The sequence below is a fragment of the Tribolium castaneum genome, chromosome 8, assembly GCF_031307605.1.
Source record: "Tribolium castaneum strain GA2 chromosome 8, icTriCast1.1, whole genome shotgun sequence".
In the NCBI taxonomy this organism is placed as follows: Eukaryota; Metazoa; Arthropoda; class Insecta; order Coleoptera; family Tenebrionidae; genus Tribolium; species Tribolium castaneum.
Window position 1 is genome coordinate 10035293 of NC_087401.1, and position 20423 is coordinate 10055715.

General features: G+C 31.9%; 1 protein-coding gene across 2 annotated transcripts; it reads left to right on the top strand.

Annotated features, from left to right (window-relative positions):
* The first annotated feature begins 25 nt into the window (after positions 1-25).
* emp (epithelial membrane protein) lies at positions 26-20164 on the top strand. 2 transcript variants are annotated; one of them, XM_008196704.3, is made up of 10 exons: positions 26-159; positions 306-393; positions 8847-8938; positions 8996-9156; positions 10604-10745; positions 15471-15677; positions 15735-15961; positions 19047-19213; positions 19270-19651; positions 19701-20164. In XM_008196704.3, exons 2-10 carry the CDS (start codon positions 360-362, stop codon positions 19810-19812), a joined length of 1524 nt encoding a protein of 507 aa, XP_008194926.1. In that variant the 5' UTR covers positions 26-159; positions 306-359; the 3' UTR covers positions 19813-20164. The 2 variants fall into 2 exon arrangements, with proteins under 2 accessions (XP_008194926.1, XP_966331.1); XM_961238.5 differs by lacking the exons at positions 26-159; positions 306-393 and adding exons at positions 6154-6313; positions 6685-6862.
* The last annotated feature ends 259 nt before the right edge of the window (positions 20165-20423 follow it).

Genomic DNA, 20423 nt, shown 5'->3' on the forward strand with positions numbered 1-20423 from the left:
GCTCTCTAAAACGTACAGTAATTGCATTGTTATTAGAATAATTATACGACTAATCACAGACGGCTGGGAAACAATAAGTGGATTGTGCTTAGTCGGCTGTGATCGGTTGTTGAGCGCTGTTCAATTTTTGGCGTTTTTCTTTTGTTATTCCAGGGATAGGTAAGTTGGAAAAATTTTTTGTTACTTGAATTTTTGGAGAAGAGTTTTAGTGTTATTGTTAATATAAAAATGTTTTTTACGTAAATAATGACATTTCCGTGGTAATTTTTGATTTTGCAATTGTAATTTTTCCACTTTTTTCGCAGCCAAAGTGAAGGGGTAAGAAAAACCTTGATGGCTGTATAACTGGTTGCCTAAGCATGTTTTTGAATATGTTCAGGGACCGCCGGACCGGTGAGTAATTATTTTTATTTGTAATTGGATATTGTAGCCATAGTTAGACTAGAATTGAGTTACACGGATTATTTTGTCGCATTTGATCGCCTTATCTCTAAATATTTGGAATTAATTAATCTTGTTGATCACTTAGCATTTTTATTTAATTATTTGCCTCACATTTGATGCAAATTTATGCAAAAACGCCGCAATTAAAATCGCTCTTAGTGTTAATTTTTTTCCTCATTACCTTTCAGTTCCTGTTTATCTTCATTCATTTTTCAAAGTCACCTAAATTCGGCCTCTAGCTGCTCCAAGGTGTTAAATCTACTCTATTTATACAACGTTCAATCATTCGCGTCTTAAAACCACTTAATAAACCTTGATGAGACCGTCGGTAATAAAAGCAAATTGTTTTAAATAATAACTAAATTGCTCAATTTCGGTAACTTGTTTGACTCGTCGCCGGTCGAAAGTCCGAGATTTAGACGTAATTTTCTGGTTTCTGTTATGTAATGGAAGTTTCGAAGAATTGACATTTGACGCGACAAGCGGCCGTTGACCCCGCTGCCAACACCGAAAAACCAAAAACCCTATCATGGGACCCCGAAATTTTCAAAATAATTCTAGTATGGAAAGTTTTTTTCAAAATACACAATGTATTTTGCGACAAAAGTTTTTTTTGTTGTGGATTTAAAATGGAGAGGATATTATTTAAATTGAAGTAATTTATTATGATATAAACTTTACATACATTGCGTTGTAGGCGATAATATAAAATACTATTGACATCTGACGTAGTACAACTGTTGAATATTTTTTAAGTGTTTTTTTACTTTCTGTTAATTTAGAAAATGAAAATTGAAAAGTAAAAAATTAGTAATATTACTTTTTTATCTTTGTAAATTTTGCTGTCCCGTCTGTTATTATAAACAAAAATCTTGCTCTTATTTCGTAAGTTGTTAAACAAAACCAAGAATTTTTAATTTCCATTGTCTAATTTTGATATTGTTAAAGTCTTTAATAATTAAAACTTTTAGAGTTATTTTTTATACAAGCTTTTTTGTCCCCTCCGTCATGTTTAAACCAAAACAAATTTCACCTTTCACATCAAAAGTAAGTGTTGGAATTAGTGTTTTATAAATATACTGAATTCTATAACAGTAAAAATGTGAGGTCTTTTTTGTGTCCCGTCCGTCATCAATTTATATTTCTTTTTCCTGCTCGTATTTAAAATTTTACAAATGTGGCTTAGTTCCTATAAAGAAAAATTCACTTCATGAAAACTGAAAATAAACTCTAAAAATTGGTGCAGTGTCCCGTCCGTTAAAATGGAATGGCTGGTAAACAAAATTGTTTACAATTATGCAAATTGTCTAATTAATATTTTGTGTGTTGTTGAACAGTTTGTTATTTTTTATTAATCATTCGGTGCGTAATTGATCAAGAGAGTGCAATAGAATTTGCATACAATCAGATTTTGCTCAACATTTAATTATTTATTTATCGCAATTGCGCGAAAAATTCTTGAAATTATTTCAAGTTACGTAGCAAGTTCCATTATTTGGCTAATCGCTTGATTATTCATCACCTGCTAGTCATTTATTTCAGGAATTGTGACGCTGGTCGATTTGTAAGAATTCGCAACGAAAGAATGAAATTAAACTATATTTTTTTCGACTTTCAAATTTAACGACTTGGGAATTTTTTAACAGAGGCTTGGCTCAGAGGTCAGAGAGCGCAGGAAATAAACAATCGTTAGACTTTATGCCGGGCGTTGTAAATAAAAAAGAAATTTTATGTCGGCCATAATCCTATTTTTAGATAATGAATTCATAAAATGAGTGAAAATTAATTATTTTGATGAAGAAATTGAGTGAAAGCAGCGAAGACTTTGCCATAATTTACTAAAACAAACCGATATTATATATTTCGTGAAACGTACGATTCTGAAAGTTTTTATAAAAACGCAAAAAGACACCATTTTTGGGCCAATTTTGTGATTTTTCGCCTTATTTTTAATGCAATTTTTGGGTAAAACGAGCTAAAACATGCTTGAAGGCTTATTGTAGTAAAATAAGTAAAAGTGAGTCTACTTTTAACCAAATTTTCTGATTGTGACTCACCCTGTGTGCGTCCATTGCAAAATTGCAAAAAGTTATTTTTCATTCTGAAGGCTACGAAAACAAATATGACATAAAACAGAAAATGTTGACAATAAATTGCGATTTACGTAATTACAATTGAAGTAGGAATTTAATTAAATTAAATATGACACAAATAAAATGACAATTACGTGTTTACCTCATATTTTAAGCTCATAAACATTTATTTCACATTTTTTTTAAATAAAAATAAATGTAACTATTATTGTCGAGTGTTGATATAAGCATTAGGCGGATAATTAGCTAATGGTCATCAGCTTTTCGTTGAATTTGAGTCAGAAATAGATTTAGACAACTTTCTAAGAACGAAAGAACCCAACGAATTTCTTCGTTGGGTCCAAATGCAAAACATTATCTTTACATAAGAAAAGTTTATTTTACAAGATTAGCACTTCCTTACCTTGACGATATTTATTTACACTGCAAGCCCATCACAATAATTGTTAATTTATTTGTCACCACTTTATCAAAGAAAAAAATGAATGACACATGTCATGACTAACATGTTCGCAAATAGTGCGCATTTTGATTAAAAATGGGTGAAATTAGTTGGGTTCGTGTCTTGACCCACCGTTGAAGTCTTCCCGAAAATGGTCTAATTTGGCGTCACCCATCACCGCAACCATGAAATAACCCATAATGGGTGTACTCCAACCGCAACTACACCATCACGATGCAAATCAACCGCTGATTAGGGGCAAAGCGAATATAAAAAATAAAAGTTTCGCGTGCGATGCGGCATTCAAGTCTCCGGCGAAAACTTTTCACCGGAAACGCCACAATTATGATAATCACCGCGGAAACGGGTCGAATTAATTGTTTCAACGCGTGCAATTGTCGGAAATTGTTTACGTCTTGGTGGTGGCGTCAAGGCTGAAACGATTTTTCGAAAATTTCGATGCACAACACGTCGACGGGTCACGCGAAAATGGACCAAGGAGAATGGGAGAATCGTGCGGGAAATGCGTGGAATAATAATCAAATCAAAAATCATTTTGGAAATGTTTATAAAAAATATAAGAATGCGACCTTCGAGGGACGAGACGGGACGTACATTCGAGGTCGTTTGGGCCAAAAAAATCAAAATTTTTACCATGAAAAACAAGATGACCAACTTCCAGTTTTCACGGTCAAGCGGGAAAAAAACTAATAAACGAGATATTTATTTTTACTGCTGCAAGACTAAATTTTTATTATTAATGACTAAATATAATTAATAATTACTATAATTATTGGTAATTGCTTGGTAAATAAAATTTTCTATTGTTGTTAATATTTGTTTCAAATGGCAAGGCAACAGCAAACACTCTTGAAATTATTTCGGCAATTTAACCGCTACTTGATGGAGTTTGCTATACCTACAGGTGGAGTCTGATATAAAAAAATAATTAAAATAGTTGAAAAAAAAAGAAAAACTATAGGAACTGAAGCAAAAGTAACGCAGAACATTTGTAACATCGTTAAGTGACGTTTAAAAAAACTAGAACAAGTCGATTTTATTTTTTTAATGCTACATTTTGTAACCTTAATGACATTTCTGCCGTCATTCGTATTTGAGTAATGATGTCATTTTTAATTCGTGTTTTAGACACGTTTTTGACTTTCTAGTAAATATAAAAAAATTCAAAAAAAAAAGAAATTAAAATAAAAAATTTGTTAAAGCTACCTATTGGAAATTTTACACAAAGGGCTTTATCTTTTCGGTCTTGTTTTATTTTATAAGAAGTGATTGTTTTCTGTTCTATTTTTTTGTTTAATTTTGTATAATTAAGTATAAAAAAATATATAAAAAACAACAGCCGCTTAAAATTATAAGTCAAAACAAAAAAAGCCCATTATGTTTAATTGCTAATAATTTTTTATTTTATTAAATACTTTTTTTATTTTAAAAATTAATAATGACGTCACAACTCAAAAACGAATGGCATCATAAATGTCACTCGTTCGAGGATTTTTTGAAAAACGACTAATAAACTTATAAGCTAATTTTTTCATTGTAATTGTACCAAAAAAAAAACGAAAATACAACATCCTGAGAACTGGATGTTTATATACAGGATGACTCTAATTAAATAGTTTCAAATTTTGCCGAAATGTGAATAAAGACTTCCTATTCTGTAGTTCTTTTCCATTTATTTCCTACATATTGTGTAATGAAATCATTCAATATTTAAAACAATACAGGGTGGTACGTATTTATAAAAAATAACAATACTTATGTAGATAAGGAAATTCGTGTAATTTTTGTGATAATATCAAATGAGAAAAATAAAAATTGACGTAAAACTAGGGTTTTCATGTTGGTGTAACAAAATTAATTAAAATTTTGCAAACTGCTGGATATAGGGCCAGTCTAATAAAAACACAATTTATTTTTTTAAACGTAGATATAATAACAATTATATTCCCGTGGAAAGTTTTTTTTTATTGTAGTTAGTGTAATTTAACCATCTAGAAAACCAGATATTAGATACAGGGTGAGTCTGATAAAATCTACTTTTGTTTCAAATTTATCTAAAAAGTCTTATTATTCTTCTTAAAATTACTTATTAACACATAAATATTCAAAATTTTAAATAATATATGGTGATATTTCTAAAATAAAACCATACGTGTATAATAAGGTGTTAAAAAAATAGGAAAATAAACAATAAAAAAAGAAATCACCTTAGAATGTCTTTGAAAAGTAGGGTTTTTATGCTGAAGTAACTAAATAAATTTGAAAAATAGTGTATAATTACGATCAAAAAGAATGACCGAGCCCGATAGTAAAGGTAAAATAAAACCTTTCAACAAACAGCTTAATCTACAAACTATTTAGTTAAAATAAGTTTAAAGTTTAAAATAAGTTAAGTTAATAAGTTTAATAACAAGAACCGATACAGTTAGTTTAGAAAATATTCAGCTAGTTTATAAATTAAACAAATTTACACATGAACCGTAACACCATAAAGATTTGTGGTTGCGGTTTTAAGGGTGTCATTCCTTTTGATCGTGACTATACATATTCAGGGTGAGTACTGAGTATGATGAAATCTACTTGTTTAAAATTTTGCCGAAATTTGTCTAAAAGTCTGATTGTTTTTCACAATTTTTCAAAATACTGGGTGATATGTATGTATTTATAAAATAAAAATCAAAAAATATTTACAGGGTGAGTCTGGTCGAATATTTTTTTCTTTTTTGAATTGACAAATGTTCTTTTTGAACTAAAGTTATACCGGGTGATACTCTCAAAATATTTTTTTAAATATGTCAAATTACAAAAATACAAAAAACGATACAAGGTTTAACAATTTCTGGCACCCGAAGCGATTAGAAAATTATATACAGGGTGGTCTTTCTTAAACAACAAATTCAATAAAGTCTAGTTTGTTTGTTGCAAAATCAACAAACATCTAAAAATAGCAGCCAAACAATGGATTCGTCCAGGCGGAAGTTCAAGGCTATAGACTTCTCAGTACCTGCCTGAAACCCCTTCAGCTTTCACTCCATCATGTCGAAACCCTATCCGAAATTCCACAAGGTCACAACTTGTGAAAAATCCACGTTGTTTGAGGAGGGGGTCCCCCCTTGCGAAAACAACCAAGGGGGGATCTAGACGGCATACCTGAAGACTTGATCAGGTGTAACGTGCCGTTAGCCTCTCAGTTGGCCGTGGTTACTCGATACGCGCGTTGCGCTTTTATTTCACTACACGGCATCGCCTCCCGTTTTTTTTTTCGTGTGTTTCCACCACTGACAAGTGACGACCGAAGTGGATGACGAAAACGGTAACGCGATCGCTGATCTTTTAAGGGTTGATCGTCTGTTGTTACGTTTGGAGCGATCTGATTGGTTGCCATCAGGCACAGAACCGGCACGGTAACTTTCTAAATAACAAGAATTGTTGCAATATCGAGGCGATATTTGATAATAACCGTTCCGATCTTCTTTCATTTTTCTATACCTAATAATTGTAATAACAGTGTGTGAGCGAAATTTAATTTCGGATCTAGTTGGCTTAGTTTATAGGTTAGTGTGACTGGTTGTGATTTCTAACAATTAAAACAATTGACGATCACTGGAACCGTAATTTGACGTAACGACAGACGAATCACCCCCACCACCACTTTGAACCTCCCCTTAAATTTTTCGCATCCAGGGCCAACCCGGATTAAACAAAACATGATGGTGAAGTTATAAGTGGCAGTGTTACCCTTAAGTGTAGTGACATCACATCACCTACTTGATAGTCTAGACTTTTAAAAAAATTAAAAACAAAATGAAAGGAAGAGAGAAACTTTGTGCAAAACTCAGCAGCGCTTTTCTGCGAAAGTGGTGTAAGTATCGCAGTAGGCCCTATATTTCCGCGTCGGTTGAGGTCGTTGACCCAATTCGCTGGCCACACGTTGGGCGCCAATTCTCACGATTTCAAGATGAGTTGTCGCAATCGTAGTGTGCGTGTGTTTGGTAAAATAAACCGCTTAAGTAAGCGATGATGAAAGCTGTGTGACCTAAAAATGGTGATGTACCGATTTGAAAGCGTCGCTGCCTCCCCTCCGGCGGCCATTACAGGGGGTGGGGGGTCGATTGATACTTGATCTCGCGGTTATTATGTAAAGGAAAAGGAAGTAACAATCGGATTTTTCAAATTTTCGTTGCGTAAGAGTTTCACTTTGCTTCCCCTCGAGGCGCCATTTTGTGTGTATGTAGGTATGTCTCTGTTTTGTTGATTGTTGTGCCAAACTCTCTCTTTGATTAAAAATCATAACGAATGTTTGGTGTGTGGTGATGTAAGAGGTTTTGCATAGTTTCGTGTAAGCACTTTTCATTCAGCATTATTATTATTATTGTTTGTCGAGTATTGGTAGTCGAAGGTCGCTGTGATAAAAATAATGCTGCAATTAGTGTAATAGTTGTGACGTCCGCAGTGGCGGAGGGTTTTTAGGAAAAAAATTATCGAAATGGAAGAACTATAACTTAAACATACCGCTTGATAAAGATTCGTCTCAAGACCACGGCTTTATTCAATTGGTAGAACTACAACAAATTCATATTTGTATTTAATTTAGATGCAAAAATTTGGTTATTTACGAGATAGCTCTTCAAAGTTGAATTTTTGGCACCTCATATTAATGTATATTTTTTAAATTCACTTAACAGACAACAGTTAAAAATGACCAATTAGTGTTATAAGGTTTTAGAGACATTTAATAAACTTGCAAATTCGACTATAAATTAAGTTAGACATAATTGGAGACAAAATAACAACAATGAAAACGGTTGCTAAGGAAAACAAATAAAAAAATATATTGAAAATTAAAAATCAGGTTGCTTGGAAATAATCTAGACTTCATTTTTTAATTTTACTGAACATCTTTTACCACCATATAATAGTTAGTTCGACTGTTTTGAATCACCCTGTATAGATGTTAGATGTTTAAAACCACGACTTTATCATAAGGGTAGGTCTTTTTTTTTCAAAAACCGGTATTTCTTTTTATTTGAATAAATAATAAAAAAGAGAGTGGACATTTAAATAATTAAGAGTGAAAAGGAACTGAAAAACTTTCATGAAGGAAAAAAGTCAGTATAAATATTAAATTAAATTAATTAAAGATCTATCGTGTCGATAAAGCACTCGCCTTTGAAAATAGATGGAAACACTCCACTCAGGCCTATCGGATTTAATTATGTTTCTTGTACAATAAAAAAATTATCAAAAACACGTCAATAAAATAAATAAAAAATTGTATTTAAAAGAGTACTTTAAAACCTTGGATGGATGTTGATAAAGTGTTGATTTTTCCGCCACGCCAGTGTAAGTCAAAGACCAAACAAATATTTAAATCCACTTCTCTCACCTTGTAAAAATGCAAGGCCACCTCGACGGTTGTTTCTCATTTTTGGTCAATATTTTGAGTCTTTAAGGTTACTGCAGCCTCCCCTCCACCCGTTCTTTCGCTTGACCATGTGTCAAATGACAACCGCTTCGGTTTCTAGGCAATCTTGTTACATAAATCTCGTATTTCCTCGTTGAATTTCAGAAAAATGCGTCGTTAATTAATCAAAAATTTCCACCGGCCATTATGTAAATTAAATAAGCTTGCCATTTCCTTGACATCCAAACAAACCAGAATTATATATTGTTGCCATGGTGCACAACAATGGCGTCAGAGGGGAGGCAAAACACTTGTCGATGTCGCCTCGTGTAGGGACAAACTTCAAGGGTACCAACTTGAAGATTTTGTATCAAAATCAGCGAGGTCACCTTTGAAAACAGGTCGGACGACCCCTAACGACGCCATTTTCTTTTGCTTTCAGGGTTCGTAGTGGCGGCATCTGTTGGGATTATACTGTTTGGGGTCATTGTTATTATTTTCTTCTCGAGTTGGGTGAATTTAGTCATAAATCACGTAAGTGGCCTTGAGGGGTGTACAAACTGTCAAATTTTCAATTGTTTTTATATATAGGAAGTCACGTTGCGGAATGGTTCTCAATCTTTTGGATGGTGGGCAAAGCCACCCGTTGTCCCAATGATCAAAGTCTACATTTACAACGTCACCAACGCTGATGAGTTCCTCAACAATGGGTCGAAACCTGTCGTGGACGAGTTGGGACCTTACGTTTACGTGTGAGTGAAAGTCAAACACTCGGTATATTTTAAGATGAAAGTGGAGAAAGTGATGAACGGGACGCGTTATATGATTATGAAATCAAAACGGGGTTATGTAACTTCCCCTCGGGCCGCCATTGAGGGGCGGTCACGTGGCAGCCTCCCCTCAAGCGGCCATTAGCCAAACAATGATTCTGCAGCAAAGCATCCTCGGAATGTTCAGTGTAGGCGAGGAAAATTCCCATTCGAAGTGAAAGTCGATAATCAAGGAATTTATGCAATTTTCTTACTCACAAAAGAGCAAAATTAAATATCACATCCATTACTAGCTTTTTTCGCGTTATATCACCAGAACTAGACCGATAATTGCACAATTTCGTACCTAAATTATCGGTTAAGTAACACCACCAACGAAAATTATTTTCAAAGAGAATGTCCACTGAAAACTGAAGACAAACAAAAAAGTGAAAGTCACGCAAAGTGTGAAAATTAAAACGTCGTATAGGCGTTAGATAATTGTGCTTAAAAAATAACACCATGGCAATAAATGCGTATCTCGTGCTACTATTACGACGTGTTCGGTGTCAATTTATTTAACTTTCGCTCGGAGAGATCAAATTTTACTCAATTACGGAAAAAATGCACTGAAATAATTATTTTTCCCGACGTTTTAAAATTTTCAATCGACTTGTGGTTATGTAATTTCAAATGCCACAAAAACATCAAATTCATTACAGTTAATGTCAGAAAGATGTTGAAAACGTTTAGAAGAAACCAAGTGCCATTAATTACTTTGAAAATTACTAATTATTGTTATTAAATAATTTTAATTAAAATGTTATAACTTAATGGAGAAAAAAATTGTTGTTTTTACATAACTGGAAACATAAAAAAATCACACATAACTTATGAAACTAGTTTTGTCACCATTTTTCTCAGGTCTTACGGAATTTCCAAATACGAATTATTTGATTTATTTATTTGACCTCCATATTATAAGAAATGTCCACTGAGGAATCTCCAAAAAACTCTTGAAAATATCAAAGTTTTTCAGTTGTTTTTTCCATTTTTCAATTTTTATGACCTTTGTAAAGAAAATCATGGAATTTTTTTGTAATCTGGAGAGAAATAAAAAAAAATATTTTTTTGATATTTTGAAGTAAATTTAAAACGGTTGGTGGCATCGGTCGCAGGTGATTTAATTTTTGACGTTTCTGTGTCATTGACCCCGCTACCAACCTTTAGATGAAAAAGTCTCTAGGTTTTCAAACAAGTGATTTGTTTAGTTAGCGCAAAATGAAAGACATTTACGATAAAAGTTAATAAGCAGACATTTCCTGGAATAAATCTAATTAAAATCCTCATTTATTTCTCCATTTTCTGTGTTATTGTTATTACTTATTGCAAGCGTTTACATGAAATTATGTAACGACTAATAGCTTGCGATTTTTCTCTCCAAATTTAGCGAGAAATGGGAGAAGAAAAACATCAAATTCCACGATAACGGCACTGTTTCCTTCAACCAGGAAAAAATCTACACGTTCGACGAGTCTTTATCCGCTGGCCTTGAAGATGACGTCGTCGTCGTACCCAACATACCCATGCTGGTAAGAAAGAAGTCCTGATTGATCAATATTTGACGAGTTTTTCGTGTAGACTCATTAGAGAACACACACACACGTGTAGGCCAATTATATGATTGCGAGGTAATTAGTCGCGTGTTTTTTTTCTTTGCTCGGGCGATTGCTATTAGAACTGGAAATTTAATTTGAGACGAACGGACACGTTTTGAGATCACCTTGAAAGGTGATTGGGGAAAATTATATTGCGGGTCACGAGAACACCAAACAAAAATAATAATTTTGGACTAATTTCGACGCTAACAAAAAATTTCTCAATTATAAACAAGCGCAGCAACAAAATAACGTTATTTTTAATCTTCATTAAAAAAAATAGGTTTCAACGAAAAAAGTGATTATCTTTATCTTTTTTTAACCACTGCTGAAAATTCTCTTTCATTTTTGTTTCAATGACGTTTTCTTATTTTTTTTCTTCGTTTAGTTTCTTCTTATTTATTAATAATTTCCTAAAATTATGTGTCTTGTTAAAAAACGAATCATTTTTTTTTATTTTTGCTTAATTTTTTCTTCTAATCTTTCTTTTTTTTTCTTTCTTGGAGATCCAATTTTTTCATTGTCAGTTTTCGAATTTTGTGACACTTTGGTCTTATTTTCGGACACTTTCTGACGTGTTCTTCGATATTTTTTGCAATAATGGACAATCTAAATGAAAGAACATGTAAAGAAAAAGTGCAGCGTTTTATTTGCACTTTTTAAGGCTATTTTAAATCAATTTATACGAAATAAGAGAACTTTTTTTCTGAAAAAATAACAATCGGGCTAGCATTTTAAAAAAAGTAACATTTTTTTAACCAGCGCTGAAAATTCAGTTGATATTTTCAACCGTCACTTCTCCACCAACTTTTTTATTTAATTTATTTAATTTTATTCTTGTTCATAATTTTTTCGTTTTGTTTCTTTCGTTAGTCGTTTCTTAATCCTTATTACTTCTTAAAATTATGTCTCTTGTTCAAGAAACTTATTTTTCTCTTATTATTTTTTTGCTTCACCGACGCTTTTTATATTTTTTTTCATTTTTCTCGATTTTTTTTGTAATAAAAGTAAGTCTAAATAAAAAAAGACATGAACAGAAAATGTTATTCCTCTTTAAATTTTCTTCCAATTTTTTTTTCTTTTTTTTTCTGAAGATTCTATTTTTGTTTTGAAATTTGACACTTTGATCTTGTTTTCGGACAATTTCTCTGACATTTTCCTAGATTTTTTTGCAATAAGACGTTGATCTAAAGGAAAAGAATACGTTTTTTGATGAACAGAAAAGGAGCAGGGTTTGATTTTTAGTTTTTAGTCTGTTTTAAACTAATTTAAGCGAAATAAGTGAACTTTTTTCTGAAAAGAAAAACAATCGGGCTAACATTTCCAAAAATGTATCATTTTTTATTTAGCGCTGAAAATTTTCAACTATCACTTCTACACCAACTTCTTTAATAAATTTTATTTCTCTTCATAATTTTTTCGTTTTGTTTCTTTCGCTAGTTGCTTTTAATTGTTTATTACTTCCTAAAATTATGTCTCTTGATCGAGAAATTTATCTTTTTTTTAATTTTAAACTTTACTGACGTTGTCTCGCAAAGTGCAAAGTGCAACATTTTTTTAACCAGCGCTGAAAATTTTATTTATCTTTAAATTTCCTTCCAATCTTTCTTCATTTTCTTTCTTTTTGTTTTGCAATTTTCGAATTTTTTTGACACTTTTTCTGACATTTTCTTCGATTTTTTTGCAATAAAAGGTCAACCTAAATGAAAAAAACACGTTTATCGATGAACAGAAAAAGTGCAGTGTTTGGTTTTCACGTTTTAAGCCTGTTTTATGTGAAATAAGTTTTTTCTGAAAAAAACTTGTTGACCATCGCGGAAAAGCAATATTTTTTTAGTGTGACTGAGCAGAATTTAGCGAAAATTTTAACTCGGTTTTTAATTTAAAAATATGCTTAAAAGTAGTTAATTACGTAATTTTATCGCTTCTTTAGGGAAACATTAAAAGAACGTTGTTTATTTATTGGAAATCTGTTGTCGCTTTAGAATTAATTTCGTAATTACAAAATTTTCGATTTTTTGCCTCGCTCTTGCTCATAAATCTAGCAAAAAGTCTTTCTAAAAACATTTTTGAGTTTGTAATTTAAAACCAAGGAAATCTTAAGGAAAAATGTGCAAATAATGTCATTGTCAAATTCTTATGCTTTAATCGCTTTTTTTCCTTTTATTCATCTTTTATCATCTGTTTTGTTTCTTAGTCCAATTTTTTCTTATTCATCAATAATTTCTTAAAAATTTCGAGAAACGAATCTTTGTCTTTTATTTGTGCTTCATTGAGGTTTTTTCTTCCAATTGTACTTCTTTTTCTTTCTTTGTTTTGCAATTTTTGAGTTTTTGTGACACGTTTTCAATGTAATAAAAGGACAAACTAAAAAAAATACGTTTTTTGTGATAAACAGATAAAGTGCAGCGTTTGATTTTCACGTTTTAGTCAAAATAAGTGCACTTTTTTTCTGCAAAAAAAACGTGTTAGCAACAAAACAAAAAAACCAAAACAACAAAAAACAACATTTTTTTAGAGTAACTGAGCAAAATGTGCATAAAAGCATTAATAGTTAAAAAATATTAACTTTTTGTTTACCAAACAAACTATAGGGACATATTAAAAGAACGTTATTTATTTATTGGAAATCTGCTGCCGTTTTAGAAAAAATTTCGTAATAAATTGATGTTTTTTTTTTGGCTTAAAATCATTAAATTTTCAATTTTTCGACGAGTTTTTTCGCTCACTAACCTAGCAAAAAGTCATCCTAAACACAGTTTTGAGTTTGTAATTCAAAACCCAGGAAATCCTAAGGAAAAAAGTGGAAATAATGCCCTAGTGTTTCAATGGCTTTTCTTTCTTTTATTCATCTTTTATCTGTCTTGTTTCTTTGACCAATTTCTTCTTATTCATTAATCATTTCTTAAAATTATGTCTCTTGCTGCATTTTTAGCAAATTTTTTTGTTTAATTATTTTTGTTCATCGAGGATTTTTTGCTTCTTTTCTTTCTTCTGTTTTTTTAAAACCATCTTCTCATCAACAGTTTTCGTAATTTCAGTCTTAATTTCTCATTATTTTTTTCTTACGATTTTTTCTCAATAAAAGATCATGTTTTATGGTTAGCAACTGCAAATGCAACCTTTGGTTTATTATTATACAGCGTGCTCAAAAACTGGCGCACCAACTCAATGGTGTGTGGTAGAGAAGTGTTTACATATAATGGTAAAAATAGTAAAAAAATTCTTTGTATTAAAGTTATTGATAAATAACTAATTTTAGGTAAATGATATGTGGCAACGTTGTCTAACAGTCATGATCGCAATAGAATTCGGAAATAAAATTAACTAGACGCCCTCTGGTGATGACTTTTGAACTTTGTCGAAAACAGTAAAGAAATTTTCGTAATGCCACATTTAACTGACATTTAATGAATTGTTCAACAATTTTGCGTGTATAGTGTTAATTACTTACAATAGAAAGAATTACTTTAAAAGTACGTGGTGGTAAATATTAGCGTTGACTTTGGTTCTGTAGTTTTTCGTGGTATAAAGTGTTTATTGTTGGAACTTGAAAGTGGATAAAAAGTGAAAAATATTTAAATTTTGATTACAAAGTGTTATCAAACAGTTGTCTAATTAAAGATTATAAGTAATGGATCACAGCGAACACAAAGTTTGGCTCAAGAAACCAATAAATTAGTGAAGTGTTATGAATTTTAGGTTAGAATTTTCCACTGAAAAAATCATGAAATGCTGCGGTAAATCTACAAAACTACAATAAAGATTAACAACTGATGATACATTTAAACGTAAATTATGCCAAAAGGTGGGCTTTTCAATGTCTTTGTAATAATTTTCCAATAAAGAAAGTGAACCAAACAGTCATTCGTTATTCGTGTTTTCCTCGTCATCTCTCATTTGTCAACATAAGTTTCTTGCATCAAAGATGCAATAATCATTCCGCATAGGCAATGGAATAATTGTGAAGCCCCAAAATTCGTACAACGCTCAAAATATCCGAATAAACATTTTCCCGCCATTTATGGTTACTGTTTTCGATCTAGCTCAGTGGTGCCCCCAACGGTAATTTTACTTCCGAATTTGAGCAACAATAAAAATAAATTATTTTTGAAACGGTTTCCTAGGAAATAATTCCCAGTGTTGGCACATCTACACATTGTGATTTTTTGGATGAATTTTAATTTTTTTAAAATTAAAAAAAAAATTAAAATTGCTAAAATCTGATAGTAAATTTTAAAATAATTATTCATCGTTTTGTTACGGAACGATTACCTGGTATAAAACATAAAAATATAAAAAAATAATGAAAACTAAAGAAGTTAACACAATAAGTTTGTAGCTCCTGATTTTTTAAAATATAACTTTAGGAATTATTTCAACATTTTTCCCGTAATCTGCACTTGCTTCTCAATAACGTATCACTGAGTTGGTGCGCCAGTTTTTGAGCATCCTGTATTTAGAAAAGTGAGATTTTGTATTTTTTTGGTTTGTTTTAACGAAATCCGCGCAAAAATAAGTCAAATCATACAAAAAAGGTTAAAATAATGTTACTTTCGTCTTTTGTTGTTTAAGTGAGTTTTGGCTGAGAGCCGCCGATTTTAGTTTGTCATACAGGGTGATAAAAAAGAGAAAGTGTCGCAATTGTTCATTTTCCAGAGTGCTACATCTCAATCGAAGCATGCCGCGAGATTCCTTCGACTGGCAATGGCCAGTATCATGGACATCTTGAAGATCAAACCTTTCGTCGAGGTGTCAGTGGGGCAACTGTTGTGGGGCTACGAGGACCCCCTTCTCAAACTGGCCAAAGACGTGGTCCCCAAAGAGCAAAAACTGCCCTACGAGGAGTTCGGTCTTATGTACAATGTTGGTCAATTTTTTTATTTTATTTTTTGTTTTATTTGATTGTTGCTAATTTTATAGAAAAATGGGACGTCCAAAGATACAGTGACCCTGTTTACGGGCGCGGCCGACATCACAAAATACGGACTGATTGATAAATTTAATGGACAGTCCCATCTGACCCATTACACGTCCGATAAGTGTAACAGTTTAATGGGTTCCGATGGGTCGATTTTCCCGCCACATTTGACCAAAAACAGCACCATTTACGTGTACGATAAGGACTTGTGCCGGATTTTGCCTCTGGTGTAAGTATTAATATTGTTTGATTTAATTTTTTCGTGAAATGAAAAAAGTGAAATCCAAGGTTGGGAAGAAAGGTGAGTTAATGAGTGGTAACTGTGTCATTATAAAACAATTGAAAGTATTAGAAAACGTGCATGGAGTTGTGAATAAGTGACGGAAAAAATGTATGCATTTTGTCGTTCATTTGGTTTAAAAATCGTGAATAAATTACTCACTTGATGCATATCGGCCGATTATTCTGAAATTATCGGTCGTAGTTGGAAAGCTTTGCTCATTTCCCATCTAATGAATAAAATATGGTTGTTCTGTGACGCTTAATCGGCCTACTAATTGCGGAAATAGGCGAAAATAGACGTTTCCTTTATCCGCCGATAACTTTGAAACTGACCGCAGTTTTCCGGTTTGCTCACTTGTTTTTCTCACATACAGGGTCCAGCAAAAGTATTTAATCAAGCGTTTTTCTCTAAATTTTTTTTTTTGCGATAAAATAATTAGTGTATTATCAGGACCGTTAAAAATGTGATTTTTTTGTAGGAGTTTTTAAAATTTTTATATTCATTTATTTGTTTTTATTTATTTTTTGGTTAGCGATTGTGCTTTAAAAAATGACTTCTATTTTAATAATATTGTTTTTAAAGCAGTGTTTTCTTTATAAATAAATTATTAAAAGTGTGCTGAGCTCATTATGAAGATTTTCCAAACTTGATCAAGTTAAAAAAGTGCAGAAGTCAAAATCTAACAGGAATTTCACAAAACATTTTTAGGGTGACTGGGTGACTCTAGAATGTACTTTATAATGTATTTTTTTTAAATCTGCAACTTCAGGCTTGTTTTTGACATATTTTTCAAAATTTTTTTTAGTTTTTGAGTTTCTCAAAATTAATTTTTTGTTGGTTAAAGACTATGTTTTAAAATTACTTCTAATTTAATAATATTGTTTTTAAAGTATTGTTTTCTTTATAAATAAATTATTAAAATTGTGCTGAGTTCATTATGAGGATTTTCTAAACTTGATCAAATTTAAAAAAGTGCAGAAGTCAAAATCTAACAGGAACTTAAAAAAAACCTTTAGGGTGACTGGGTGACTCTAGAATGTACTTTATATGTATTTTTTTTAAATCTACAACTTCAGACTTGTTTTTGACATATTTTTTAAAATTCTTTTCAGTTTTCGAGTTTTTTAAAATTAATGTTTTGTTGGTTAAAGATTATGTTTTAAAATTACTTCTAATTTAATAATATTGTTTTTAAAGCAGTGGTTTCTTTTTAAATAAATTATTAAAATTGTGTTCGAGCTCATTATGAAGATTTTCCAAACTTGATCAAGTTAAAAAAGTGCAGAAGTCAAAATCTAACAGGAATTTCACAAAACATTTTTAGGGTGACTGGGTGACTCTATAATGTAATTTATAATGTATTTTTTTGAAATCTGCAACTTCAGGCTTGTTTTTGACATATTTTTCAAAATTCTTTTCAGTTTTCGAGTTTTTCAAAATTAATTTTTTGTTGGTTAAAGATTATGTTTTAAAATGACTTCTAATTTAATAATATTGTTTTTAAAGCAGTGTTTTCTTTATAAATAAATTATTAAAAGTGTGCCGAGCTCATTATAAAGATTTTCCAAACTTGATCAAATTAAAAAAAGTGCAGCAGTCAAAATCTAATAGGAATTCCAAAAAAATTTTTATGGGTGACACGATAATGTATTTTTTTAATATGTAACTTCTGGCTTGTTTTTGACAAATTTTTCAAAATTCTTTTTAGTTTTCGAGTTTTTCAAAATTTATGTACTTACTTATTTATTTTTTGGTTAAAGACTATGCTTTAAAATTGACTTCTAATTTCATAATACTGTTTTTAAACCAGTGTTTTCTTTTTAAATCAATTATTAATGTTGCTTCCGATCTCTTCACGAAGATTTTTCGAAGTTGATCAAACTAATAAAATTGAGAATTGAAAATCTAACAGGAATTTGAGAAATATTTAAGGATGACACTATAATGTACTTAATATTGTATTTTTTCAAATTTGTAACTTTTGGCTTGTTTTACAACTTTTTGAAAATTCTTTTTAGTTTTCGAATTTTTAAAAATTTATATTTTTTGGTTAAATACTTTGCTTTAAAAATGACTTCTAATTTAATAATATTGTTTTTAAATGAGTGTTTTCTTGTTAATCTTTAAAGGTGACACTATAATGTACTTTTTAATGTTTTTTTTTCTAATTTGTAATTTTTGGCTTGTTTTTGTCAAATTTTTCAAAATAATAAACGTAAAAAGAACACTGTTTCGATCATATTCGGCGATTTTTCGGCTGATTTTTGGTGAATTTTGACGAACTAATTGCAGTTCTGTATTTTCGACTTCGTTTAGACCAAAGCTGAGTATTTTTATTAAAAATGCTCAAACACTAGACAATTGCTCTTGTGCTTTCTTTGCTATTCTTCGGAATACTTTAACCGCTATTTCGCTAAACAATTGTTTTTTCGGTTGGAAAATGGTTGGAAACGCTTGATAAATGTAAAATACAAACGTTTTTTCGACCCAATTAGTGCTTTTTTGGACGATTTAGCGAAATATTTTTTTTTCAAATTGTCCTCATTCACAAAAACAACAGTGCATAACGTACTGTATGTAAATTAGAGAATCTGACACAATAAACCATTATTCATCAGTTTGCGTTGTTGGAATTCCCATAATTACTTGTGAGTTTTTTAAATACTTAATTATGGTAATGCAAATTGTACAAAAATAATTGCAATTTTATCATCAGTTTATCTCGCTGTTAAGTCATTTAGTAGTTATTTTCTATTATTTGTATAGGATGATAAAATTTTATTTTATCTTTGAGGGCGGTTTTAACTTCGAGGCTGAAACACTTAGTAGATAATGGTGAATTTTATCGTCCTGTACAATACAAAATTTTATTGATTGAATTACTGAGTTATTTTAATTGACATTTAACGTCAAAAAACAGAAAAACAGCAATGGTTTTTCTAGACGATAAAATTTCATTTTACCATGAAGTGGGTAAAATATTGTATCGTTTATGCGTTGGAACGAATAAATGACAAGTTTTTCGCTCAAGATATGAGAAAACGGTCAAAGGCAGCGACGACATCCCCGCCTTCCGCTTCACCCCGCCCCTCAACGTCTTCGGGGACGTGGACGAAAACCCCGAAAATCTGTGTTTCTGTCCACATGGACCGCCCTGCGCCCCCTCCGGCTTTTTCAACGTGTCGCTTTGCCAATACGGTACGTGGCCCCGCCCCTTGGCCAACACCCCCTATCTCTGATTGGTTATTTCACAGATTCGCCCATTTTACTCTCCTTCCCCCATTTCTACCTAGCCAATGACAGCTATCGCACCGCCCTCGACGGCATCACCCCGCCCGAGCCGGAAAAACACAAGTTTTACATCGACGTGCAACCGGTCATGGGTACTGCGATGAGCGCCAAAGCTCGCGTCCAAATCAACTTAGCCGTGTCGCAAGTGGTTGATATCAAACAAGTGGCCACTTTCCCCGACATTATTTTCCCCATTATGTGGTTTGAGGAGGGGCTTGACGGTTTACCGAAGGAAATGACCGGTTTGATGGGCTTGGCTACGACGGTCCCGCCCATTGCGAGGGCGGCGCTTGCTGGCGTTTTGTTTGTTATGGGGGCGGTGCTTCTCCTAATCGCCGTCTGGAGGTACAAACCACGCCCCGATTAATACTGTTTTAAACGTGATTGGTTGTAGGTTAGTCCGAGGGGCCAATCGGCTCAGCTCGTTGCATCTAGCACCAGGTCACGTGGGACCGCCCACCAATAAAAACAAAGACGTTCCCATGGGAAACGTACCTAGGAATTAATTCGAGAGGTGATTGAACGAACAACGAAGCAATATTTTCTTGTTATAGGTTAGGACAATTTGCTCATTACGGTTAAGTTAGTTAGGTGTTGTATATTCTAGTACAAAAATTTGTTGCTTGGTCGAAATTGTGCCTTACACGTGATTTAAAAAGACAAAATGGCGGTTTTTTGTACATTGTTATTGTATAAATAATTTTAGAATTGATTGTTGTAGGGAAAGTGATTTTTTTATTTGTTTAGATTTTTCTATTGAGTCCGTCCCTTTTAACTGTATAGTTTCGATAGTCATTTTTTATTTCAACTGTATTTTATTGGTTATGTGTATATTTGGACAATAAAATGTATTTTCTACCCGAGCTTTTGAATTTGGCGCTACAGCGGTGGCGCCATCTACTGTTTAATTAACCGGTTTATTAAAAAAATATATAAATTGAAGATTTATTTATTGAAACTAAAATCTCTCATGTCGTGTATTATTTTCATAAAAATTTTGCTTCGAAACATTTTTTCCCAAATAAATGTTGAGTCATAAGACTGCAAGTGTAGAAGGCTGCATGCGCACCATTACTTGCCTTTAGATTATTTAATTTTGTAACATGAAAAATTTTGT

What these genes read in the sequence shown, in the direction of transcription:
- emp (XM_961238.5), top strand. Translation starts at nt 6,805, where the DNA reads ATGAAAGGAAGAGAGAAACTTTGTGCAAAACTCAGCAGCGCTTTTCTG. An exon ending in TGAATTTAGTCATAAATCAC is followed by an intron (nt 8,939 to 8,995) that starts GTAAGTGGCCTT and finishes TTTTATATATAG; the next exon opens with GAAGTCACGTTGCGGAATGG. An exon ending in AGTTCGGTCTTATGTACAAT is followed by an intron (nt 15,678 to 15,734) that starts GTTGGTCAATTT and finishes CTAATTTTATAG; the next exon opens with AAAAATGGGACGTCCAAAGA.